The 27,993-nt window shown below is 42.9% G+C and overlaps 1 protein-coding gene across 3 annotated transcripts; it reads right to left on the bottom strand.

Annotated features, from left to right (window-relative positions):
• Positions 1 to 104: 104 nt before the first annotated feature.
• Positions 105 to 26,411, bottom strand: git1 (G protein-coupled receptor kinase interacting ArfGAP 1). 3 transcript variants are annotated; one of them, XM_078167284.1, is made up of 21 exons: positions 25,999 to 26,411; positions 21,429 to 21,562; positions 20,977 to 21,089; positions 18,990 to 19,095; positions 18,528 to 18,614; positions 18,283 to 18,413; positions 18,061 to 18,155; positions 17,860 to 17,902; positions 17,069 to 17,095; positions 15,752 to 15,800; positions 15,193 to 15,265; positions 14,345 to 14,442; positions 12,768 to 12,879; positions 12,070 to 12,194; positions 10,780 to 10,932; positions 9,250 to 9,597; positions 7,036 to 7,116; positions 6,561 to 6,635; positions 5,860 to 6,038; positions 5,462 to 5,525; positions 105 to 4,011 (listed from the first exon to the last, which is right to left on the bottom strand). In XM_078167284.1, the coding sequence occupies exons 1-21, from the start codon at positions 26,048 to 26,050 to the stop codon at positions 3,796 to 3,798; spliced, it is 2,361 nt and encodes a 786-aa protein (XP_078023410.1). In that variant the 5' UTR covers positions 26,051 to 26,411; the 3' UTR covers positions 105 to 3,795. The 3 variants fall into 3 exon arrangements, with proteins under 3 accessions (XP_078023410.1, XP_078023412.1, XP_078023411.1); XM_078167286.1 differs by lacking the exon at positions 9,250 to 9,597; XM_078167285.1 differs by lacking the exon at positions 17,069 to 17,095.
• Between the last annotated feature and the right edge of the window lie 1,582 nt (positions 26,412 to 27,993).

The raw sequence follows: 27,993 nt of genomic DNA, 5'->3' as shown, positions 1-27,993 counted from the left end.
GAGACTGTCCTGAACATTGCAGAGTTATAAGTTCACATTTGTCCCTGTAAGACTGAGCATCATACAGTATGAAGAAACGTGCAGACAGACCTGGGACAAGTCACTTGTTTTACTATTTTATTACAAATGTACAGCTTATGAGTTTCCATTACGATTGACCTTTTTAAGTCATTGTTTTCTCTACTTTATACAGTTTTTAACATCTTCTGTTAAAAGATAACTCTCCCGTCACCCATCTCCCAAAGTGTAGAGCTGTAAAGAAACACAGGGGCAGCAACAGTACAGGCCACAGTGCACTGCCAATGGCTGAGTATCAGAAGTGTGTGTGTGTGTATAATTCACTGGCTGCAGATTTAATGTTTGTACTTTGTAGAAGGCTTGGTCCAACTGATAAGTTGAGGGTGTGTGTTTGATGTTAAAGAGTATGTGCTAAATCTTGGACATGATGGAGGCGTAGAAAGTGTGTTGGGCATGAACTGACGGAAGCATTTAACATTCATACTAGAGGCACCCTACGTAGTGTCGTCTAACTCGGGGAAGGCCGTGTGCATTTAAGACCCTCCTCCCGACAATTTGAGATGACTGTAGTGCTAAGCCGAAGTGCGCTTCAGACCTTTCCTATTGCCCCATCCCGAATCAAACCCTGCATCCTGCACCTAATGTACTTGAACTAAGACCTTTGGGAGAGTGCAGTACATAATGTAGATCCTACTTCACCCAGTCGATGTTTGAAAATAGTGCAACTCAGACCACACCGCCGAGTAATCGCCTACATCAAACTGTTCTTGCTCTTCGCTTCCTGCCGATTCCAGTAGGATCGCTAATATGTACAATATAACTACATAAGGGGACAATAATACCACAGCATAACCGTAGTCACAAGACTTAAAACATCTACAAGTACATTGGTGCCAAGACTGAAGAGCTGAATGACGATTTGGTGCCCACAGCCTGAAGCCCACTTGGGCCAACAAATAGACATAAATATCTCGCAGACATAACCCTAACATATAGCTTAATATAAAATATAGCATGAAAATATATGTTCATATATATGGCTCTAGTCTAAAACTTGGGCGATCATGATTTGAGGGGACGAGCTTTTCGGCTGGCCCCTCCGTGCGTGTGTATGGGAAGTATTTGTGTTGTTTCAGCAGTCAGTACGACGTCACTGTAACTCAGTCAAACAGGAGATGATGAAAACGTCCAAAGGCATCCGATATCAAACAATGATACATTTCATGAGTCTTCTGGACATGATTCATTTTGACAGGGAACAGAACAAACAATCCATCCTCCCCTACAGAGACGTGTGTGCAACTGTATAAGAGGGGCGTGTGTGAAAAACGAACATGAATGAACTGGACAGAGAAGTGCTGAAGGTGGTGTAGCGTCAGTCTCTCAAAGTGTTTGTGGCTAATCAAGGTCTGATTGCTTCTTGCTAAAAGGCAGCAATACGAGAGAGAAATTGAGATGCAACTGCTGTTCAGAGGATGAGGTCAACATTTCAGGCAAGTAAATTTAATGTGCAGAGGCCTTCGGAGTATGATTATAGATTATACCAATGCAAGAACAACCAGCCATTAAAGCCATAAACACTTTGAGCGACAACCATTGGAGAAGGGTTAGAGGTGAATCTAAACCAGAAGAGGACGGTCCTCCTGGCAGCTAGGGACAAATTTTAGATCCCATCTGCATCCTTTGTTACAGATATGACCGTATTTGTTCGGCACAGTACAACAAGCTTCAAACCTACAGTAGGCTAAGTGCGCTCTCTTTTTGAAAAAGCAAAAAAAAAAAAAAAAAACAACATCTTTGTTCCCAATGCTGCCTCCCATCAGAGACAGTGAGCTAGAAGTGACAACTTCTGTGGCCCAGATCAGCAGGCCGTGACGAACGTGGGCTTGATTGTGCTTGCCAGACAGTCTAAAAAAGTGAACGTAACACATGGCAAACTACATCAAGCACACTTGAGGTGGTTAAATCCATTTCAAATGAGCGTGTTTCCTCAAATGAAATTATGCTCTCATCATATTTACTTTCCAGGTTGCAAGATCTGGTGCTTTCCACAGGACTGCTTTAAAGCTTAACTGCAACATACCTGTTTGTGTATCAACTTAATGTGACTGAACATTTGTTAACCATGCATGCAAATAATGATAACCCAGGAGCACACCCGCCATTTACATAACATACTGCTTCAAAGCAAGACCGGAGAGGGTTAATCCTCATACACAAACTGGACCAAATGATTTTATTATCCTGCTTGGCACCACAAAAATGAATATAAGATTGATTCTGAGATGATTCCACTGGCTCTGTTAAATGAGGCAAATTGTAAGATAAATCAAGCCCCCAAAAAGATAGCTGAGGATACATGAAAAGAGCATTTTGATCCAGGTCCTGTCGTAATACGCCAAGGGGCTTTCAGTCTGATGGAAAATCTAAACCAAAAACAATTTACCCCTCTCCCCTTTGGCAACTATTCAACCCCTTGGCCACAGGACACATCACAACATGAAAAAAACCTCAACTGTCACCCAGAAAAAAAGAGCGCTTGAGAAATGTCAAGGACCATTTCACAGGTTTTTTCTTTTACATGTGTGTGCACGGTACGTAAATCCCAGTCGAGCACATACTCCCACCTGTCTCCCTATTCCACTAAATGAGAATCATATTTGAGACAATAAAATAAACATACATAAACAGTTAAATCAAGATGACAGTCAGTAAAAATATCAATACAAAAAAAAAACAATAGGCATGATAAACAACAATTATTCCAGTGTAAGTGTTTTGTTTGTGTAAGTCAGTAATTTTTGTCCTCAGACATGCAGACCAAACCAATCTGCATATCAAAAAAAAAAAAAAAAGAAAAAAAAAGAAGAGAGAGGAGAGAAATTAAAACATGCCAGATCATGCTGTGTACCACTGACAACAGGGGGTGACAGGTCGGAGAAAAGCTGAAGCCCCCTGCACAAGCTAACCCAGGAGGGAGCATCTGAGAGCCTGGGTGGGGTGTAGAGTGGGGGTGGAGCTGGATGGGTCCCAGTGGGTCCTTCTCTGCACCACAAGCGCATCCTGTCTGGGACGGGATCGGAGGCAGAGGGGCTTCGTGTATGGTCGGAGAGAGAGAGGGAGAGAGAGAGAGAGAGGGGCAGAGAGGAAAGGAAAGGAGAAACGCCCTGACTCCTCACAGGACGGAGGGACGGAGATGGTGGTGGAGCTTGTCATTGGTTGATCTTCCCTCTCTTGCAGCATACACTTCCTCCCTCCCTCCCTAGTTCAGGTAAACAGGGAGAGGGAGGGATGACGAGTGACAGGTGAGAATAAATAAAGCGGTAACATCCCAGGATCCAGTTCGCTGTACATCGCCACCATTGTGTTTCACGTATGCTTATCACAGTTAAGCGGTTTATTATACACATCTGATTCCAACAGTTTATTAAGGTTGCAGCAGGCTGTAGTTCCCATGTTATATCCTTCCACTCCCTACTTTCACTTCCATGTTTGTAGAATTTCTCCTTTTACAGTCCTCTGTAGTGTTGCTACTAAACAATCAGTTCTCTTTGCATTCATCTGATTTCTCTTCCATGCATATTCCAAACCCTTCCTTTCCTTATCACGCCCATCATTCTCCCGATCACTCCCCCTCCCTCGTCCTCCAATCTACAGTGATCATATTTTCCCTCTTCCTTCCTCTCTTGGAAGCCCCTCCCATCCCTCGTAGCCCACCCATGCATTGATCCATTCTCTCTCCCTCTTCCCTCTCCATCCATCCATGCACTTGCTGGGTCACTGTTTCTTCTCGCGAGTGGTGATAGTGACCAGTTGCTTGGCGGCCTTGGCAATGTCATAGGCGCACTGGATGACCTGCTGAGTGAGGAGCTGGTAGTCCACTGCGGGGCCCCCTGGCTCTGAGGGCGCTGCCTTACGGCACTCAACCTGCAACCGCGAGGCACTGGAAGCCAACAGGCGGAGGGAGCAGTGGACTGCGTCCAACGCTGGGCGCTACAGAGAAATGAAGTGGATCAAAACTCAATTCTAGTGGTATAAACAGAACAAGGCAGATAAAGAGAGCAACACCCAGGCAGAGAAAGAGAAGCTTTGTCTCCATCAAGTGGTCCACTTCAGTTCAGTTCATTACACATTAGAACAGCATAGCCCCGTTTTCACCAAACACTTTCGGTATGATACCTTTGGAACCAAAAGTAACCTTTCAGACATGATACCTAGACCCAGGTCCGCTTAGCGTTTCCACCTCAAACAGTACTCTTTCATGTGGGCGGAGTTGTTGTCACTCACTGCTCCATCCAGCACTGTATTTTTCTCCTTTATCAGTCCACACCTTGTTTATCGTCCACTAACAGGGTTACATGCCGACATTTTCAAAACAAAACAGGCTGGAGTGAGAGAGTGGAGCGGGTTTGTGCATTCAGTCCTTTGCAGGCAAGCACAGGGGGTTAGTGATGCTGTAGTTCACAGGAATGACACTCCGCCACGCTTATTTTTTCTGAGTGGGGATTAGAATATATGCAGTTCACATAACCCGGTTGAAATGAATATATGTTTTTAAACGCTTGAAAATCCACTCATTACTAAAAGTGTATGTCATATAAAAACTAATGGAATGGTCAAAGTTGTCATATTGAAATTTAAGGTGTGCTGATGGAGTAATGTAACAAGTAAATGCTCCACCTTGTTGCCGGCTGTCGTCCCAGTGAATTAAGTTACTTTTTCTCCAATTCCAGCTGCTGCAAGAGGCAGCAAAACATCCTTTCATTTTATACTTACAGTCTACTACTATGTGTAAAACTCTCCACAGTATGAACAGTGTTTACATGAAGCCTCAAAACCAGCAACAACTCAGCCCTGAGCAGAGTGACATCTTCTATTAACCAATCAACGGACTTCAGAGTTCACAGCTCCACCTTTTAGTACCAGATCTGTGTGCTAGGTACCCCAACAGAGGGGGGACCAAAAATGGGGACAACATGAAACAGTTCTATTGGTATCATTCACAACTTTTCACAGTGGAAACGGGAAAAAAGCGTACCGAACTGAACTGTGCCGTACCGTACTGCTCGGTGGAAACAGGGCTTAGGATGATCGGTCAATAGAGATTTGTCACTCTTGCTCGAGGACTCAATGCACAAACCCACAATTGTTAAATATCCCATCGATTGTGACAGAGACCCTAAACACTCCAGACTGTTCTCTATATTGAAAATGTTGGCTGCAACCTGTTTTGTCGATGATCAACAAGGTGCAGACCTTTTTTCTACACTGTCAGTGACGAGAAAATACAGCAAGAGCAAGATGGAGCTGTGTGTAACAACCCCACTTACATTTAAGAGTACTGTCTGCAGAGGAAATGCAAAACAAATAAGGTAACTACACCGAAAGTTTTTGGTGGAAAGGGGTCAAAGAGAGAAATAAAATGCAAGTACTCGGAACTTACTTTGGGGAAGAGTGAGGCCATCTCAGTGACAGCAGAGTGGATCTTCTCAGAACATGGAACAAAGCTAAAAAGGGAGAGAATTTTTATTTTATTTTAGTAGTAGCTTATGAAATAATTGAGGCAACAAGGTTGTCTGTTACTAAGAGATGCTTTGGGCTAACTTTGAAACAGCAGCCTGGCCTGACATTAACGACTACATTCACATGGTGCAACTGTTAAAAACTGTTTATAAATTTAACAGAATTTCTGAAAAGGTGCTTCCAGCACTAGATGTTCCTGTGACTTCTCAATGTGTTATCCAATCTAGAGGATCACTTGTCAGCAAGGGTTTAATTAGTGTTTATTCTGAGACAAACAATTTTCAATGTCACTTCTATCCACATCTGTCTCACACCTACCTGTCGTGTTTGAACTCCTGAGCAGCCCTGAGCAGCTCCTGGATGTTCTTGGTCACCTGCTCAGTCTTCAGTATGACATCCTCTGTGCAGGGCAGGGTGGGGTCCGGCTCCCCCGCCTCCCCACCTCCTCCCTCCTCAGACTCCCCGCGACCTTCCTCCTCACTGCTGCGGCCCATACTGACAAGAGAAACACATTAAATACACTTTAATTAACACCCTGGACTAAGCTAGAGATCTGAAAGCCACAGAGGGCATTAATGAGTTTTAGCATCTCAACATTGTAACAAAACAACATTTAAAGAGACTGCTTATTTATTTCTCATTAAAAACTGTTAGTAAAGATCATTAACCTCTGTGTCAGTCTGTGGCCCAAATTTACAGCTCTGCATAGAGAGAAAACACAAAAACGCAGCAGAGGGAGCTACGTCAAACATCCATTTTGAGAGCAAATTGTAAAGTTAAAAAATTACGACACATTTATATAACACATATAATCCCATTAGCAAATAGTTGAAGGGCTTTATATGACTAATGATCTTATTTATATCCCATGATAACTTTTAACTTTCATGCCAGAACTTTTGGGTGCACATCTGACTTCAGAATAAAATTATTAAATGTGAAAAATAACACAGGGAATACTTGCTACAGGTTAAAACACACTCATCCTTGTGTTTAAGTGACTTGCAGTGTGTCTGACCTAGCGAGAGGTCGTATGTTTGTGTGTTGTCATAGTCGCTGTCAGTGCCACTGCCATGCTTCTCTGGTTTGGGGACCTGGGGAGGGAAACAGAGCGAGGACAGGCTCTATCAGTGCAATTATCACCCACCTCTCCAAAACTCCCGAGCTTCATGGACACCTCCGCCCACAAAGTTCAAGCATTTGTTCCCAGTGAATGTGATGATTTCAACAAGAAGTCCGCTAAATTGTGTAGATTTTAAAAGCTGTTTCAAATCATCAGTTCGTTTCTTTTGAATAAAGATTAATTGTAGTTGCTTCTCTGAAAATGCAAGTGATTTGGGATGTTAACATGTGAAGCCCAAGTTAGTTGAGGACAAGTTTTCCATAATAAAATGCAGAAGCTCTTGCAGTGTCTGTAGGAGACTGATTTTGACATAACAAGGTAACACAAGGTAAATCACTCTAGAATAAAAACTGTAAACTATAAGAATGTACCATGTATCTGCCCATCTCTGTAGATCCAGACAGATGCTGGCCTCCATACGGTGCTGGACCCCCTGAGCCACCCTTCCGTACCTGTGGGAAGAGGGGAAAACAAGGATGGGGAGAGGAAGAGAGAGATGGAGGGACAAAGACAAGAGGGGAAAGAGAGATGTGTGGACAAAGAGATGGAGAGGGGGAATGAAAGATTAGCGGACAGATGGATGAAGAAATAGGAAAAAAAGTGTGTGGGGACAGAGAGAGGAGATGTTTTTATAAACAGCAGAAAAACAAGATGAATGAGCCAGTGAGAGCAGTGGCAGATCAACTCGGCAGCTCACCCATCATCCCATCAAGACTACATGCCTCTAAAGGTATCTAACACTGACGTACAAAGAACACTGTCGACTAAACTAACTGGTGATGAAGAGCTACACATCACACAGAGCATCTATGAAGGAACTTCACACATATTTTACACTAATGTTGATCTCGATTATTAGAATGCATAGTAAGCAGAAGTGGTGCAAAGTTGCATGTGAGAGAATCCTACATTTTGATGAAATGGCAAACAATGCAATGACAGACAGAATGCTTACATCCAGAGGATGCATGGCTGCACTGCAGTGAGCGAGGGACAGACAGGTGAAGAGACAGACAGACAGACAGAAAGAAAACAGACAAACAGGTAAATTTGTGTACGGAGATGGTGAATTGGACACGACTGGAGGTTGTGGTGAAGGTTTCCATGGAGAGGTTGACAGTAGTGGTGGGTGGTTGTGCGTCTGCATACTGTAGCTTCATAGTTGTTGCTGTAGACTAAATGCTGCTGAATGCTGTAACTGGTCACCTACAGCCCTTTTCCACACACATGTGCTGGCTTTGCTTGAAACACTTTGACTCGGCACATCAGCACAGCGTGGCAGGGACCTCCATACAGCAGGGCATACAACACATTTGTCTCAAGTCAATGACATTTTAAAGCAGCGCCCTCTTTAGTGCTGTTTACTATTGCACTGTGCAAAGGTTGCTGGTGGCCAGCTACTCATCATCATGGATTTCAGGCTGTTATGGTTTTGCATCTACTGCTTATTGCTTGAATAACAGAAGGGATGACACTGAATTATACCTGAGTGATTACAAAGCCTATCACTGGAACTCTCTTGGAGGCAGCTGGCCACTTAGACCCAACTCTGGAGATGGTCCATCTCAGATGTGACTCGGCATGTTTAAACTGGTTATTAAACATGAATCATTGAAGCATGGTTTGACTTGGTGCGGCCAAAAGTGCAGATGGAAAAGCGCAACCGACCACCTCCAAGCAGGTTGCAGTGACGTCAGATCGGCTTCATCATCGAGGTAAGATTCAGCATCGACATTCACCGACAATTCAGTGACGTGTTTAAATAGCCCCTGCTGCTTTCGCCATCTGAGACTCTGTCTTTTAAGCAATAAGCGGCAAATGCCAAGAAAATTCTAAACAACAGCCTGAAAATCCATGATGATAAGTAACTGGCTACCAATAACTGTTGCACTGTGCAATAGTAAAAGAGGGCACTGCTTTTAAACATCAGCGACTCAAGACAGTTAAAGACACACCTTCAAACTCGTAGCCCTGTTGTTTGGAGATGCAAATCCCTGCTGTGCTGGGCTGATGTGCTGGGTGAAACAGAGTCAAGCCAAGCCAGCACACTTGCATGGACATGTGTAAAGGCTAAAAAAAACTGCTCTCTCCTTTGTGCGCGTGTGAATGCACTTGCGTATGTGTGACATCAAACTCCTACATTAAGCAGCTGTCCAGAAGCAGGAGAGCTATCTGGGAGGTCAAAAAGGGTTGAAAATGTGAAGGTTAAAGGGTGCACAGCAGGCTCGAGAGCGGAGAAATCAGAGGCGTCGCCAGGCAACCAAACAGACAACACAATCCCTACTTTTCATCTTTCTCCTTAACGTCACACTTATGCACTTCCCCTTTGTGGTGCTAAAAATCATAGGTTAAGGAGTAATTGTTTTTAAACAAATGAGTGTTACACTTAAACATTTAAATGGGGTCATGCACAACTGGACCTTTGAAAGAGAAGGATCGGGGGCTGAGATGCAGGGAGAGATAAAGCTGAAGGGAAACGGAGAGATCAGGATTGGACTATCGCCCATCAATCAGGCCAAAGAGAGCCAATCAGGGCCACCAAAGGGAGGTGGGAAGTAGAAGGGGCCGGGGGAGTTCTAACTTACGCTGGGTGTGTTGAGGGGCTGCAGGCGGGCTGCCAGGGAGTCCAGGGCTGGGGGACCATGGGCCGTAGGGCCCGGGGCCGCCCCTGGCTCGTACATTGAGAAGGCCTGGCGGTCCCTTCGATGGGGATGGGAGTGGGGGGCGACTGAGGATGGCACCGACAGCCCCGGGGGGTCCGCTCCTGGCCCAAACCCACCCAGACCCCCTCCGCCTATTCCTCTCATCGCACCCCCTTGCCAGTGGCCTCCTCCACCTCCTCCTCCACCAGGCCCCCCTACCCCATGGCCAGCTGCCCCCCCAGCCTGCTGGCCCCCCCGCAGTGCACTGTTCTCTGTCTGCATCCGCGTGATCTACAGGAGAGGAGGAAGGGAGCAAGGAGGGATGAGAGGATGGAAGGAGGGATGGAGGGAGGGACACGGGGAGGTTGAAGGGAAGGGGGGTCAACTGAATGGTCAAAGACAAGCATCCACAATCACAGGTACAGTAAAAGGCTCACACAAGCTCATACATATTAACTCATATCAGTACTGGGGAGGGAGGGAAGACATTTCAATAGGTTACATGTCGAGGCAGGGATTAGGTCTCGGGAATGGGGTGGAAGGAAACATACCTGTATATATGCATAGATTGTTTTCAGGGGTCAATGAGGGGAAATGAGGGCTGACCTGCACTGAGGCACTGTTGACTACCAACTGTTCTGACCGCAGTATTTGTTATCTGCAGTGTGTGCGCATGTAAATGTTTGCTTGTACAGTGCATGTTTGCCTCAACGCTTAACTGAATCCTCAATCAAGTTACAAAAATAAACACATGAATGAATCATGGGTCACATAATCTGACACTGTGGCAGCCACTGATGAACACAATGAGCTAATGATGATGACTCACAGGAAACGAAATGAAGCGACAGTGAACCACAAATGAACGTTATTACGTGAGAGCTGTCTAAACTACAAATGACAACTATGATGACGAGCATTTGTAGGACCCTCCAATGACGTCTGCTCTCGTTATTAAATAACACTGAAAAGCTGTAACCGAATATATCTTCGACAGATAACAATGTAGGGAAAATGACACCCTGTCAGGAAAAATACATCAGCTTGCAAAGATATTAAAATATTCACTTGTCTCTCCATCATCCTGCCCTCCTTCTGTCTGAATCAATTGCTGCTTCTCATTTTGCCAACCTGTCTTTGTCACTCTGCCTTGTGTGTTCTTCAATACCTCCCCTTCGTCAGGCGTCATCCTCTATCTGATTTTATAATCCGAATTCTCCACTAGGTTATCTCAACCTTTCTACGACACAATTCATGCTGACCTTTCTAGCTTCATCCCATCTCTCTTCCCTGCCCCCTGTTGCTCTCTATTACTATTATACGAGATAAAAACAAAATAAATGACATATAAGCTTAACTCCCACTTTCTGCTCTCTCTCCTGCTCTGTGCTTCTCATCTGCAGGGGCTGACCCTCTGACCTTTTGTCTAATTCGCCTCTGCCTATCCTTTCACCCACCTCCATACGGCCCTACCTCCTTCTGAAGCCGCCGGAGCTCCTCGCTCAGGTTGTTGTTAACCTTCATCAGCTGCTGCACCTTGGCTTCCGAGGAGGCCAGAGCCTTCTTCACCTCCAGGTACTCCTGCAGGGTGATGGGGCCATCTGACAAATCTGATGAGTCCATACTCTGCATTGACAGGACATATAGGCAGGCGGACAGACAGGTAGAAAGAAAGACAGAAACACAGACAGGTGGACAGAGAGGCACAAACAAAGTGAGGAAACTAACATTGTGAGACTTGTGAAGTTATTCCAGGCTTTAAACCCAGTGTGGAACACCTTATTTCTCTATACAGTGTGTAATGTCTTCCATTTTTATGCAGAGATAATATGAGGATGTGTGAATTAGTGCCTACTGAGTTGGATAAAACAGAGCTGACAACTGTGTGAAGGGAAGAGCGTTGGCCTGCAGCCTGAAGGCCAGTACTACAGCTGATCACACACACACATGTAGACAGTAGAGCCTCAGTTCTTGTTCTCAATGCACCATCTGCCCCCTACTTCCTGTGGCCCTGAAGCATGCTCAAACACATTTCTATACCACTCCCTAAAAGCAAACCATGTAATATATCTTTCATTGACAATTCTTCTACCTCCTGCCCAATCCACTTCTATTTTATTCTTACGGCTCCACGTAGTTCTGTAGATAACACCACACAATGCAATTTGATACGAGCACGTTATAATGGATGCACATATTTCTGGAGTGGCTATGGGAGTGGAACCTCTGACTTGTGGTTTGTTGAGTTCTGCCCAATGAGCTAAACAAGTCCACGGGAAAAAGGAGATAGTTACTGGGTTAGCTGTTGTTTACTTTGTCATTTTCACCACTCCCACTCTGCACCATTTTCCCTCTCTTTTGCTCTCACTCAATCTCCTCTTCTCTTCTCTTCTTTCTCACTACACACACTCTCTCTCTCACTGTATGAACAATGCCTCTCTGACGAGGACCGAGAATAGCTGATGATGTCACTCAGGAGCTATGTGGCAGCCCTGACTGTGACCACTCCCCGCAAAGCATGCTGGGACAAGCAGTCATAAAGAGGAAACCATAGAAGAGATTTGCGAGCTGATGCAATTACTTTTCTAATAGTTTATGCGAGAGGACGATTGTTGTGTAAAATTTAAAAGTCATTAGTGCGTCAGCCTGTGCAGATGTGTGTATTAGTAGATTTTACCTTGAATACAGTGTTGGGGTAAGTGAGCATGTGGCACGATGCACATTGGTTTTTCAGATTAAGTAGTGTGTGTTAAAGTACTATACCTTTGCACGGTTGCTGCGTTGTGTGTTGTTGTTGTTCTGGGTGGTAAGCTCGCTGTCTGTGTCTTCATCGGAAGCTACGCTGTCGTAGTCATGCTGGTCATCATCTATGCCCAAATCCAATTGATCTGAGAAAGGAAAAAATGTGCTTATTTATTACATTTGTCACATCAACAGTTTATCAACCCTCCTTTATCTTTCCATCTCTGCAGAGATAAAAAAGACTGCAGACTGATATTTGTGACTCGATTAAGTTATAACACCTTGTCAGGGTTCCTGCACCTTCTTTAATATCAAAATCAAGGATTCATTGAATTCCCAGGCCCAATTCCCTCAAATTCAAAGACCCAACGGGCATAGTTTTAGACACAGATCAAACACTGAGAATTCCTAGTAAGTTTTAAAATAACTCACAGACAACAACTAAAAAGAGAGAGGCTAAATGTGTGCTCACTTCTCAGTTGTGCTGTGTTACAGTGATGAAGGCAATATCAAGACAACTTCAATTTCTATTCCTGCACAAAATACATAAAGCACTTTCAATGACCCATGTCTATTTATGTTTATTTTCAAAGACTTTCAAGGCTTTTTTCTTCTTTGAAAACCCTGCTTGCTTTTTTTTCCTCCCCATTCTTAAAAAGCTATATAATTGCCTTCCGCTCTCCGTCCTAATTTTCGGTCACTTCCTCCCAGTGTCTCACCAGTAGGACTGCTGAGCCCTTTCCCCTGCTGTCTCCTTTTGGCGTCACTCAGGATGTCGATGATAAGCGTGGCAAACTCCCGAGCGTTGAAACGAGCCAGCTTCTGACGGCCCTGAAAAAGAAACAAGTCCGAAATTAAAGCTTAGGTTATAAAATGTATTCATGTGCACACAGTGGCATGGCTGTCTGAAAATGACTGTACGGTTCTTATGGGGAGAGTTCAGATTTTTATGTGGTGTTGTGTGAGGTACTCATCCATGGTCAGTGTATTAAATTAAGCGGATGTCAGTCGTGTTTTAACCACCTGAAGCAGTCAATATCAGTTTAAGTTCAAGCTCTACTGAGTTTAAGTTTAAGCTACATTGAGAGTATTTTCACTGCTTTACCTTTCCCTCATACAGCGATTTCCAATGGGGAACTGAAGTTGTTGGGTCACCCTCTTAAAAGCCAGACTCCATTAAAAAGTGTGTTGTTCGGTGTGACTTTTTTTAGGTGGCTAAAATATGTTTAACTGCTGATCCCATCCACAGCAGTACATATTTTAGCTTACATGTCAGACTCCTGCCTGCTTCTTTAAACTAGGGGTGTACCGACCAGCATCTACTATAGCTAATACATAAACTATGAATAAGCACCTCATAAAAACCACTTAAAAAATCTGAACTATCCCTTTAAAGTTATATCATCAGTTGTATGGAATACAGATACAATCCAGCCCACAGTCAGTGGTTCACAGTCTGTGTGACTACTGTGGTCAACGACCATGTGCTGTGGAAAAACTCAGTCATACTTAACACTCACAACACACACACACACACACACACACACACACACACCATCACAAGTGTGCTCACACATACACAAACATGAGGAAAGAAACATAAACCGTGCAATTACACTAGTATGCTGGCATACTGGAAACTAAAAAGGTCAATTTTCATCGAAGTGCTAAATTAGAAGCATTACACAATGCTATTCATAACGCACTTTTTTTTTTAAGACAAAAGAAGGAGAAAAGTTCAACTCTAAATGTGTGAGTGTGTTTTTCTTCTGTTTCCCACCATAAATAGACAGCAGTTACTGACCACAGTGAACTGCCCAGTCAGTGCAGAGCAAACGTGGCGATGCCGGCGCTTTTTTCTGTGTGTGTATATACCCGTGTTAAAAGTCAATGTTTACACTAATGAGCCACACAGATGAGGAGAAACTATGTGAGAGGACATATGGGATTTCTCTCTCACACACAGAGAGCGCAAGCCAGGGGAAGAGAGGGGGAGAGAGAAACACAGATGGATTACATCTTTCCTCCTCTTTCACAGCTGAAGAACATCCCTTGTCAATTTCACACTCATTCTCGGCTTCTCACCAAAACACATACACTGTCTACTGTCTGAGATATCACAATGTGCTATAATCCTCTCTCTTTGGTTTCTTCTTTTTCTCAGTTTCGTAATTGTCTACAGGTAAAAACTATCCTCAATTTCATTATGCATTTATTTGCATCAGCTAATACAAGTGTATATGAGTGTATGCATGCTCCCTGAACTGTAGGTTTGTGCATGAATGAGTGTGTTTACCTGGTTACGTGTGGCAGAGTACTCAGGATTGACTGGTAGGAAGGGCACTGCGCTGCGTTCTGTGACCAGAGTGCTGTGGTTCTGGGTTGTAAGCCACACTGGAGACACAAACATTAAGCAAAAAATAAGTCTGTGTGAGAGTGTGTGTGTATGCGTGTGTGTAATATGGAACATGGGCAGCCAAACACGCAGTCCATCCACCCACACATGCAGAGAGACATAACCAAAGCACAGTAAAAATCATACAGTAGATCCTAAAACTGAAATTCAGCCCCTATAATCCACTGCTGTGCTTTGAGCCTTCCCCTTTTTGTGGCTGAGAGTGTGTGTGTGTGTGTGGCTGTGTGTGTCTCTTTGTGTGTGTGTGTGTGTGTGTGTGTGTGTGTGTGTCTCTGTATCCTTGCCACTTACCTGCGGTGCTTCTGTCAGAAAGCACAATTTGACTGCTACTGCTGCTGAAGGAAAGGGAGAGAAGAAACGGAAAAAAAAAGAGGAGACGGAGCGAGAAAGCCGAGGAGGAGGAGAGAGACTCAAGAATTTCTGAGGCACTTCCTCACTTCATCTCTCCTCCTCCCGTACTCACTCACTCCATTTGGCTTTCCTCTTCAACAGTCATTTTCCCTTTCTCCTCACTCCATTCTTCAGATTCACTCTCTGTTCTCTCAACACCTATTTTCTCTGTGATTTTCTCTCCTTTTCTTCTCAAAGTTCATGTCAGTGATGTCTTGTGGGAGTGTTTTTTTTTATTATTTCTTTCAACATCTCAGTTCCATATAAGGAAAAAGTCAAAGCACAAGACTGATATGTCTATCTCATAGACGACAAAAGGAAAGAGGAGAAAGGCTCACCTGCATCGTTTTCTCTGCGATCTACCTCGTCATAGACATCCATCGCTAACTCCTCAAAGAGCCGATTGTTGAGCTGCCGCACAGACAAACAAATTGACCCCGGATATATCAACAGGTGTGTATTGTAGAAAATGAAAGAGAGCAGAATACAGACATTAAAACAACCTAATCCACAGTCATATGGGCTGAAAAGATTTTCTTGACATGCCGTCTCATTTTCATTTTTCCTAAAACTTCTGTGTCATAGTTTGTGACTTAAGTCCTTTTACTCGTGATAACTAACCATCAGCTGTCAGATTTTGGATTTGTATCATTCTGTGGGGCTGAACAGATGGCCCTGGAGAGGACAAACACTATTTTGGCAACAAGCAGAAAATCTGTCTGTTATACCAACCAACTTTTTTGCCCATTTCTTTTACCAAGTACTTTTTAAATTACTTTCAAAGACACAAGAAAATTGGCTAAATCTATTGTGTGAAGACTACAACTTTGACTGAGGCAAGTCTTACCACTGCCTTTACAACTGTAATGTGAATGAACAAGCCAATGTACAACTCACCGCTTGGAGCTTCTTCTTGGCAGCCTTGGCCAATTCTGAGAGGTCCAGACTAAAAAACACAGAGGACAACAGTCATCCAGGCGCCACGAAGATACAGTGGAATATAGAGACAGAGGCAAAGGGAGGGGGGAAGTAGACGTGGATATGGAGAGAGGACCAAGAGGTGAGGAGGTGGGAAGGGTGTTTGGCTAAAGAGAGGGGGGACAGGGAGATAGAGGGCATTAAAGGTGGGATGCATCGGGTGTCAGATTGAAAGGGGTTGATGTAATAGTGATGACCATCAGAGCCAAGTCAACCTGAGAGCAACTCTCTGTACAGTCAACAGACTTTATTGTAAAGACCAACGACATGACAGCTGCCCAGAAGTGAAGCCAAAATATCTTGATTGCCCCCTGGTGGCTGGCTGCAGTATAGGTCATAAACACCGCCCCCTTATGTTAGTGGATGGGACATGAGCTAAAAGATCAAAGAACACATGAAATAAACTTTTCCATAAGATGGTTTCTGTCATTTCAGGAAGTTCTTATCATGCTGATGTATGTTCAAGTGTTTATTTTTCTGTGGTAATCGGTGTGCTTGCAATCAATGGTGTTGCTCACGATTGCTTGCATGGCAGGAATTCAATACTGTAGAGATTACAACCGCAACAACTCTGGCTCCAAATGACGTCACAAACGCAAAATGGCATCAGCCATATACGGGATATTTTGGCTTCATTTTTGTACAGTGGAAGAAAATACAGACGCATCGTCCATCTCTATATAGTCATTGGTAAAGTGACAGGGTGCGTCTGATTTTTCAAGCTACAGCTAGACAGCTAAAACCTGTTTCTGTAGATAAAGTCTCAAATATATTAGATATGATTAAGTTTTATTACACAGATATAAACATGTCAAAAGTCTCCCTGCATATCCTGAAATTTTATTTTAGGTAGTCGTAAGCTACTTGAGAAAAGGCTCTTTTTTTTTTTTTTTTGTGGCCAGGGTTGTTCACTAATTATATATGCACATGTGCAATGTGAATATATGGTTATGATTGGTGTGGTCATTCTCCTGAGCACCAGGAAGTCCTCTGGCCCTCTATTTCCTAACAGCTTCAAGTCATCTAGATTTGTTTTCATCAGAAAAGCTGTGCAAGTCCATTTTCTAGTGACGACCAATTAAGGCCTACCAATCTTCCCACTGTGAAACTGCTGCAGACGAGATAGGCCTATTGTGGTATACAACAGGGAAATCTACAAAAGATGGGGTAGCAGACAGAGGGGACTGATATAAAGGAAGAGACTCTGGAAAAAAGGAACAAGGAAAGTAAAGATACCTCTGTGTCGGGCACTTAGGACGAGCTCTGGCTCCACCAAGCGCAGCGAAATGGAGAGAACAGAAGACGAGTGAGAAAAAGGAAGAAACAGACAGAAAGAGGGGTAGAGAAGCCACATCAAAACAGCTTTAATTGTTATTATCAAGAGGAACCATTCACCAGAACAGAACAGATGCAAGTGGAGTTAGATAGCAGCTCAGAAGTAAGACCCACTTCAGTAACAAACTGATATTGAGGTGCACTTAGTTTAGCAGCCTGACGTGTACATTTGGGAGTGTCTTTTCAAGCTACTTCTGACTCAGCTCAGCTGAGAAAACCCAGCACCCATCAAATATTTGAAAGAAGCTGAGCCAAGTGCTACTGAGCTTGATTTATCATAACCTGACTCTGCACTTCTGTACCTCTCAAATCAAACCTGCAGTTTAGGATTAATAAACTAAGCAGAGCTCAACGATCTAAACAAATGCAGACACCTGTAATAATTAATCCTTAGATTACTATTTAAAATAAACAACCAGCTTCTTTTGAGATGTCAAAGACCTCCTTTTATAAACTCCTTATTTGGGTGGGGTTATATGTACTACAGTGCCACCCTCTGGTCAGAACACTGAACTGCATCAGTGTCAATAATTCCACGCCAGAGGGACACAGTGAAAAGAAGCAGTCATAGAAGTATGGCAAAGTTAAAGTGTACTGACAAAGATACCTCATGCAATTAAACCACACCATGCATACAAATGCAAGACACTCATTATCACGTTAATACAAAACAATAATATCACGGTCCATACCTGTCTGCCATTTGAGGAATGATATAATGGCCATTCTTGTGATCTGAGGAGAGGGAGAGGAAGAGGGAGAGGGAGGAGAGCAGGGAGAGGAGAGGAGAGGAGAGGAGACACAATAACTGGATACAATCTACCACAAATGTCACTGAAGTTAACTATGCTTAAGGGCTTGTGAGGTGCTCACACACTGGTGCAGTGGGTTACCTGGGCGCCGTCCACAAAGGTAGAAGGCTAGTCTGTCCGTCAGTTCATACTGACACTCTACCAGCCGCTCTGCTAGCTCTATATGACCCGCCTGCCTGGAACACAGACACACAACACAAATTATTCTCCTCCCTCACCATTCTCTCATAGGAGATTTTATTTTAGATTTCATTTTAAATACAATCTGTGTTACCATAGAAGTGTGTTTCCACTGTTTTGTACCTTGCGTAGTCCATAGGTGTACGTCCGTTGATGTCAGGTGCTCCGGGGTCTGCACCGTACACCACCAGCAGCTCAGCCTGCAGGATCTGACCTGCCTTGGCTGCCACATGGAGCGGGGTAGTGCCTTTCTCCTGGAGTTAGACACAGAAACAGAGTCAGGACAAGAGGCCTGGCATAAAGAGAGTAACTGAACAGCATGGCTAATTGCTAGATGGAGTGAGTCAGCGAGTAGATTTTTTCCTGACCGGGTGGAAGAAGTTGGCCTGAGCGCCAAGGGACAGGAGCCGAAGACACGTCTCTAAACTCCCCGTCCGCACACTTGAGTGAAGTTGCTAATGAAGACACAATGAGGAGAGGTAGAGAGGAGAGGGACAGAAACAGAGAGTGTCGGGGGTGTAAAGATTAAACATCATGAAGAGACAGAAACAGGCAGAATCCCCTTATTAACCCAGTGGAGCGCCACAGCATTAGAGATCATTATTATATCCTGCTGTGTCATTCAGATCACTGCCTGCCGGGAGGGTTTTATCAGTGTGTGTTTGTGTGAGTGTATACATACACGTTTTTATACGCAAGGTCTCCCACTGACATCTATAAATGAAACATCCTTTGTGCTTACACACACAGTTCAGCAGTATGGCAACGTCCATATAGGCTAATTACACTGACATTCTCAACCCCTCTGCTGTGAAACACTACGCCCTCACCTTGCTGAGGTCCTTGGTGGTGACGCCATCATCATCGCGGCAGGGCAGCTTGTGCACAAAGGCCAGCATCTGGTATTTGGCTCTGATGAACTCTGACTTAGTGGGACTGCACAGGAGCAGAAGGTGAAGAATATGAAGATGGGGAAATTGTTGTTTTTTCATTCCACTGTTATCTTTTCATTACACACACACCCATACAGCGGGTGAAAAATATACACACATGCACACACGGGACGTATAGAAATGCTATTTTTGTTCTGGAGAGATGAGTAATCGGGCTGCCGCATAGTCAGGTGCTCTGAGCAGGAAGGAGTTCAGTGTGTTGATTAAGGGCACTTCAGCAGTGCCCAGGAGGAACTGGCACCTCTCCAGCTACCTGTCCACACTCGAGACTTAAAATGGCCACTACGAGCTACTGCCGTCGTAATCACTATAAACAGATACCTGCATATTAATATAGGCAACTGGACAACATTTTGGTATCAGTGGCTTTCTGGTTTCCATCTGTAGTCTGTTTCTTGTTGGAGTACTGTTGACCAATCACGTTTGAGTAGCAGGTAAACAGCCCATATGGAGAGCAAAAGAGGCGGAACGCATTGGCTGAAATGCACAATCATAACCCATCAGCTATCATCTAAGCTTTATTTATTTATTTGTCTGCATTCATATATGGATACAAGGCTACGTGATGTTGAGAAAATCAAATGTCACATTATTTTTGACCACAAACCTCAATACTGATATTGTGACAATATGTTACAATGTTTTCGGGTTGAGGTTTGGTTCTTTCACAAAATAAACATAATGAGATTTCTGATGGATAATCGTCAGTGAGGCGGGTATAATGACTGAGTGGGTAAAGGCAAAAGTAGAACAGCGAGAACAGTCTGGTAAGTTCATAAAATGACATCACTTTACTGCAATGCAGCCTTCACAACCAGGAAATCCAACACTTAAATTATTACGATATCCAAAATCTAAGATGGTACCCAGTCTCATATCAAAATATTAATATCATATTGATATACTGCCCAGCTCAATGCAGATATTTGTTTATAGAGATTAGCTGAAATGTGCAGCGGTCGGAAGAGGAAGTCTTGGCCCTGATATCCACCGGCTACACCGAAACCCCTGAAATACTCCCCGAGGCTAAATCACTGTCAGGCCGACTGCTGCCACATCATGAAATTCAAACGTCAGAAAAATCATATTTGCAACTACAGGCCAGGTCCAGTCCAATTTTAAGTTTTTCCTGAATGCCAGATGTTCTTTTTTACAAAAAGCTGAGTTGTATTTTGACTGAAAAGCACTTCATCCTTTGATGTCATTTTTCTCCTTCTCCTTTTGATTCTTTGTGTTAGAAGAAAAATCCCACTCTCTTATCAAAGAAAAAGTCCTAAGCTAAGAACTACACGCCTTAACAACACTGCTGCTGCTCAGTGAGGCCCGAGCAGGGTTCCTTCCCATCTTACTTGAATAAGCCAGAATTGATGGGTAACTAATGGTTCCCTGCTTGTTATACACAGACATTAACACAGTATACAATGTCGTATATTTCAAAAGAAATTGTGCACAATGTGCTTCTACACATTTGTGAAATGACAAATTAAGTGAAATGAACAGACTATTTCCTGCAGGTCCAATTCTTGATCTCAGGACACTCCCAGAGCCACATTTCACCACAAAAGAAGCAATAAAAAGTTACAAAGACAAACCATATCCTGTATTTAGGTATACAAAATCCCTATGAGAACAGAGCAATATTCATTAGGAAGGTGATCCATGCATAAGAGACAACTGTTCATAGAGCATTACAGAACAACTGGGTGCAATTGCTCTTCACTACTGCAAACACAAATGACGTCCAAAAAGATTATATAGCAATCCTGTGCTGCAGGGACAATAATCTCCCCCAACAAAGGTGACTGGTGGGAGATGTGTGATAGTTTTGTTTTGTGTATTCCGAGCCTGTAGGGAGTATACTTACTGGACTTTGTCCTGGGGGTTGGGTTTCCTCCGACCGCTCTGTACCTGAGCAGGGTCCAGAAGACTGTGTTCCCATATGGAGTTGGCCCCGTTACTGGCCAAGGTCTGAACCATCTAGAACATACACACACAGTAGTGACTCAGTAATGCAAGAGAATAATGAGAATATTATGGTGAGTGAAGTCGCGTTGCAGCCCAAATTGCAACATCATAATGTAATATTTTGAATGTATTGCTTTGGCGACCAAAAGCTAAAATATATATTTATACAAAAGGATGGATACGCAGGATTAGCATAAATAAAGAAAATAAGAACCTGTTTTTTTCATAAACACAGAAACCAGTGGGAATGGATTTGCATCCTCACTCTCAGTGGTAGTACTCTGGACCTCTGGTACTGCATTTGCTCTAACTTAATTTCCCTTTCCTTCACTCTTCATCTCTCAGCCTTACCTGCAGTAGTGCGGGAGGCCATCCGCTGTGCCTCAGGTGCTTGACTATGGAGATATGGCGGCCTAAGCTGCGGTGGACTGAACAGCATTCATCACAGATCAGGACCCCTCGGTTGATACTGGTCCAGCCCGGGTCTTACAGGCAAAGAGAAACAGGTGAATGGTATTACAAGTCTTATAAACATGCTGTGTGCAGTGGTAAGACTTTTAAGCATTGCAAAAGAATCTTATGTGCTTTATCACAACAGTCACGTTAGTCCAGGCTGGATTACAATAATACCCTCAATGTGCAAGTATTAGAATGTGGGGGGCCTAAATTAAGTTTACTACCACAGTACTCTGCGGTGCCATTTTTTCCCTCCAAGTAGACATGTGCTCTACTGACACTGCTACTCTGGCCAGGCTTCATTCAAGGTCAAGTCAAACACATGCTCCTTTCAGACCTCTTTTCTCATTCAAGGTCAAGTCCAACATATGCTCATTTTAGTCTCAATTTCTCAGCTGCTAACCTGCAATAAGAAGTGTTTAATGAAATATGTGGATATGTATGCACAGAATGACAAACATAGAGCTGAGCAACAGCATAAAGCTTAAGTACAGTGATCTTCTGTCACCAAAACTCCAATTACGATTATAAGTCCTTTGAATTTCACAGATTTTCGTGCTGTTATATATAGTATTGTATAATACACATTAAAAGCAAAGTCATCCTCAAAGGATATGCATCTTTGTAGTTTATCAAAGAGCTGTGGAAACATAGTAGTGTTGTAACTGGGAGAATTTCAGGAAAAAAAGGTATTCTTCACAGTAAGGAATGGGCAGTTAGAACAAATTGAATTTTGGGGCATTCAGAAAGTATATCAAGATGATAACATGAAGAAATGATAACACTGAATTATCAGCCAGCCTATGTAAACTGTTAGCTACAGTTGTAAAATGCCATGTGGAAGAACCAAATACGGTATAAAGATGGACCATACACACACTGAATATTCCATATGCTGGGTTGTACTATAGCTCCCCTGAGCTCAGTGTACTCCATGAATTGCCACTCAGTGATAAACCAATACATGCACAGAGTCCTGCTTTGATTGAAGTGCTTACAAATGTAGGGCTCAATGTTGTACCGACCGAACTGCAGGAAACTATGTGCAGTTAAGTCAGGCTGAAGGTTAAAGTGAAGTTACAGTCAAGGTTACACAAGTCCAGAAGATTTTTCACCATATCATATATTACTGGTTATACTAAGTATGTAAATATAAGTACATGAAAAGGAGAAAATATTTGAAGACATTTCAATTTCAGATAAAGGAAACATCCTTAAAATGCACATGCTTCTACACACATACATACACTATGCAAACTCTAACCTTTCAGTCATAAGCAGCTTGGTATAAGACTGGTGGTGCCTTACTGGCTGAGCCAAATGTCAGATCTACTAGTGTTCGACAGAAGCCTGAGGTTTCCATAACAACATCTGGTATTTGCTTTAGTTTGTTCGGTGTGATATTGCAGTGACACACAAAATTCTGGTGGGAACATCACTTTTGTTCCACCCAAGACATCAGTGCAGATGAGTGTGAATGCTGTGAGGATGAGACGGGAAGCAGCTACAGCCAATGCCAGTCTACTGACACTGGCAGACGAGTCACAGAGTCTGGGTCATGTTTATGCCCTCAGGACCCTGATGTGATGAGCAGCTCACAACTAATACAATCTGCAATATCAAAACAAATATATGCACACTTACATGATGTATTCACCAACACACACACACACACACACACACACACACACATCCACTATCTGTATTAGTCACTCTCGGGCTGGGATAAAACTGTCTGGGCTTAGGGTATTAATGGAGCTAAAATAGTCCATCATCAGATGAACTGACATGCTGTAAGTCTTTTTGCCTGCAGAAAAAGTAGCAGCAAATACAAAATGGCTTTGATAAGAGCTATAGCCTAGTTTAGAACAGTAGCCCGTGGGCTTTAAAGGCCAGACTGCAGCAATTTAATTCCTTAATCTGTGTAATAAATATAAAAACTCCCACAGGCTACGCTATCTGCTTGGCTCGCTGGATCAATATGAGGCTACACCATTAAGCTATTAGACCTGAATAGACTATTGGCAGCAGAGTATTGGCCAAATCTGCAGCATGACATAATTTAGCCTAAAGTTGGCCTAATTCGTCGATACAGCATTGACATTTGTTTTTATAACTGTCACTAAAGGCTGCATAAAAACATGTATAACAATAAGTATTAACGGTGAATGATAGCATTTAAAGGCTGGAAAACTCCTGCTAAAATAAACACTGAAACTAATGCTTGCACTTACGTAATTCGACTGGTAACTGTTAAGTTTCTACACTAAAACTCATCACAGGTTAATTCATATTCCACTCCGGAGGAGCCTCACAGCTCTAAATAACCATTTAAATACCCAGGAGTAACATGTAGGTTGATTGCATTCCCACACACAGTTTTTACTTCCTCTAAATTTGGCTTTCTGAACTTGCCCAAACACCAGTCACGACGTCAACAGTAGAACCTGACAGCACAACACGACAAAGGAATTGGACGCCACTGTCACACTGCTCTAAATGCTCGCACAAGACTCTCAGTTTCTTATACAGTTGCATCTGGTCTCAATAAAGAGTTTACCATCATGACAACATGATTCATTGTTGCCATAAACCGTGCAGATTGCCACGGCGTGACATTAAAGCCTCCTGAGGCTTGGCTCGGACTGGGAGTATCAGTCGTCCTTTGTAGCCATGCCATCGAGTTATCCCCCAGTATGACACAAAGCTGGGTAGTAGGGAGGTGGCCTGTCACCAGTGGCTAGGTCAGCATTTTGCAGAACGCACTGCGTGTGTGTGCATGTCGTCGTAAGGAGGAGCAACATGCAAAGAGCTGATGGTAGCAGAAGAAATCTACAGCTAGTTACAGGTACACCAACACCAACAAGCTAAACACTATCATGAAAAATCAGGAAATTCATCTAGAGAAACCCATGTAAAAAGACAATTACTTGACAATGAGCACACATCTTTTCCTTTTCCAGACAGGATTAATTTGTCAGGAATATCACACATTAATCATACTCTAATGGCAATGGCATTCAAGGAAACACATTCAGCTGGGGTTGGTTAGTGCTGGTCAGAAGATGAAGCGGGAGATGCAATTGAGGGGGCAGGAGGACAGACTGCAGGAAGGTAAGCGTATAGTAGTAGCAGGGAATAAGTTCAGGTCATAAAGCAGAAGCAAGGTGTAGTCAGCAGGATCCTGAACACTGAGCAGTAGCACCCTAAAGCTTATGACAGTTTTGAACACACTGCTATCAGGGGGAGCAGCTGTGAAGAGGGCAGCTGCTGTAATACATGTACACATGAATGAATGCTGGCAACACGCATACACACCAATAATCGAGTGCTTCAAACTAGATATGAGGACATGTGAGGCTACATGTGCAAGGTAGATGCTCGGAAGAGGATCCCATGGTTTATTTGGTATCACCTCCCCACTTTCCTCCAAGCACTGACAGGGGCAAACGAGGTAAAAGTAACTTGAAAATGTGAATGCTCATTGCAGTGGTCACACTTACTCATGCACAACAACATGGACAACACACTAGCTTTATCTGGCACTTGAAGTTTAATATAGCGTTGTTTATTCTTTTAAATCGGGTTAGCTAAATGTTCCAATTTGGGTGGCTTTCACATGAATTTGCTCCTGTAAATCCCCTCAGCGTTGGTGACAATTCAATCTGTAAACTGTGGAAGAGACTACAAATGCAGTGAAATATATATTATACAGAAATCTTAACTCAAGTAGGTAATGTCTGTCCGGAATTTACAACAGTGTACAGAAACTACCAAAAACTAATGTCAGATTCCGCTAAAGCGACTGGCTGGTAGCTGACGCGTTAGCAGAATCGGCTCAGCAATAACTTGCCGTTTAGCAAAAGTTAGCTAGGCTAGCTAACGGTGTAGCTAGGATAGCAACTTTAGCCAGGTACACAATCTCAAAACGCCGCGGGCGAGCACTAACAATGACATAATGGGGTTGAAATATATTCATAATAGTGCATGTTAATACATTGAGGGCAGGCGCAGTGTTTAATAATAGCCAGCAACGCAGTGAGTCAAAATCGCCTGCTAGTTAGCAATGCTAAGCTAACGCGTTAAGAAGTCTGTCCCGGTCACGAAAATCAAAACAAACGTCTGTTGAAGTAGGAAAGCGACATAAATCTGACACTCAGATGGTCCACTGCAGCAAACAAGCTGGTAGCCTTCACATATGGTCTCGGTCAACTGAATATGAATATCAAGCTTCTCAATTAATGTTTAGCAGCTATTAGCCTCAGGTTTTCCCGTTGTGATAACACGCCTATTTTTCACTGTTTATTTGGGGCCTAAGCGAAGCTGGTTAGCCCTGGCCGTTTTCCTGCTCTGCGAACCCGCTGACAGTGACAGCAGCTTCGGTGCTGTTGTCCCACCGTGTCGCCCTCCCGATGTATTGTTCCAGTGTAGCGGTCTATTTTTGATTTATTTTCCTCCTCCCTACCTGGCGCACTGCAGTCAGCGCAGACTTCTGTCCTCTGTAGCTTCCTCGACATCTCGAAAGTCGCTGAAATGGAGAGGTGGATGTCGGCGATGATGTGGTTGTTCGCCTTTACTCCCCCGAGCTACCGACCGACGTCTGCAGTCAACCGATGCGGCCCCTGAATCCCCGGAAGCCGGGTGGTGTGATCGGTTTTCCCGGCCAGCTGACAGTTGAATTTCCCGTTTGTTCCTGAGGTCTCTTCGCCCACGTCCACCACTGAACTCAAGTGTGGAGGCAAGTTATGCGAACATGGTTAATCTGGCTGTTTGTATGAACCTCATAGCGGAATATTTACTAAATCTGTTCGCTGCATTGCCTGCGTCTCACCGAGAGACGGCAGCTCTCTACCTGTCAGTTTCCGCACACACACCCAACATCCCTGCAGCCTACCTATGGAGGGCCAGGGAGGGGTGAGGGGGCAAGAATAATCCTGTCATTATGTTAAAGGTGAGCTGGGTTTCACAGACTGATCAAAGCAGAGCAATAAAAAATCAAATCACTAGTATTTATTTTAAACTCAGATAGATGAACAGGATTTAAATGTAAGACATCCTATTGACCCTGACCTACATATTATCTCCTTTATATAGCAATAAAGGCCGAAGGATTGGTTAAATGTTATTTTCTGCAGATATTTCACATCTGTGATATTTTATTTTATTTCTATTATTTTTTTTAATGGGCAAACTAGCAACAGATGGTCACAGACCCCTTTAAAACACACACTAAAGAGCATATTCCTTTAACAAAAGTTCTATTTATTTAGGATACTTAAAAAAAGTTAGACTCATGTCACTATGTAACTATTAGATTCATAAAATATAAATTATTTTTGTTTTTATTATTATCAAGAATAAGATTAGGCCATTATTAGAAGTACATTAGTAGTAGGCTAGTAGTAGTGGTATTTCTGTTATTATTATCACATTTCAGCAACACAATGTTGAACAGGATATAAATGTGAGACATCCTATTGACCCTGACCTACATGTTATCTCCTTTATAAAGCAATAAAGGCCTACAGACTGGTGAAATGTTATATTCTGCAGATTCTGCATCTGTGATATTTAATTTAATTTAATTTTATTCCATATTATTAAATTTTGTTTTATTTTATGTACTTTTTTTAAAAAAATAAAATTTTAAATAATTAATTGTTGTTTTTATTTTTTATTTTTTTAATGGGCAAACTAGCAACACTCTCTTTCAAAACCCATAGAGCACATTCCTTTAACAAAAGTTTTATGTATTTAGGCTACTAAAAAAAAGTTAGACTCATGTCACTATGAAACTATCAGATCCATAAAACATATACATTATTATTATTGTTGTTAGTATAAAGAATAACAATAATATAAGGCTATTATTAAAAGTAGTAATAGGGTTGTAGTAGTGGTGATATTTCTGTTGTTATCACATTTCAGCAACACATAAATTCAAATACAATACACATACACACAAAAAAATGTATAAATATGCAAAATAAAACATACCTAGATCTAGATAGGGACCTAGACAGTCAGAGACAAACTATAGATTTTAATTGAATAAAACAAACTATCAATTACATCTAACACAAACAAGGTTTCAGTAGCCTATGTATACTTTTTAAAATCTCTACAGTCCATCACTACTATAAGATTCCTGTAGGGGGATGTGCTCTGTAGTTTCCTTTTAAACATTACATATAATTTCTGCGGGTTTTCTCATCTTTCTTTCTTTTTTCACGAGGCATATGTTTTATCACTACATCCCTGACAGCGGATTGGCTGACGGTGCGCACATTTCATTGCAGCTTGTCAACGCATCTTTCTCAGTCACCACCGGATGGGAGGAGAGGAGGAGGATAGATGTGTTAGAGTAGGCAGGGGAGGAAGAGAGAGGGAGGCAAGAGGTGGAGGAACGGGTGGTTAAGAAATAAAGGTGTAGCCTGATCTACGGAGACAATCAAACGAA

The sequence above is a fragment of the Epinephelus lanceolatus genome, chromosome 4 (assembly GCF_041903045.1).
Source record: "Epinephelus lanceolatus isolate andai-2023 chromosome 4, ASM4190304v1, whole genome shotgun sequence".
Lineage (NCBI taxonomy): Eukaryota > Metazoa > Chordata > Actinopteri > Perciformes > Serranidae > Epinephelus > Epinephelus lanceolatus.
Note: the sequence above shows the minus strand (reverse complement) of the source record. Positions and strands in the feature narration are given on the sequence as shown.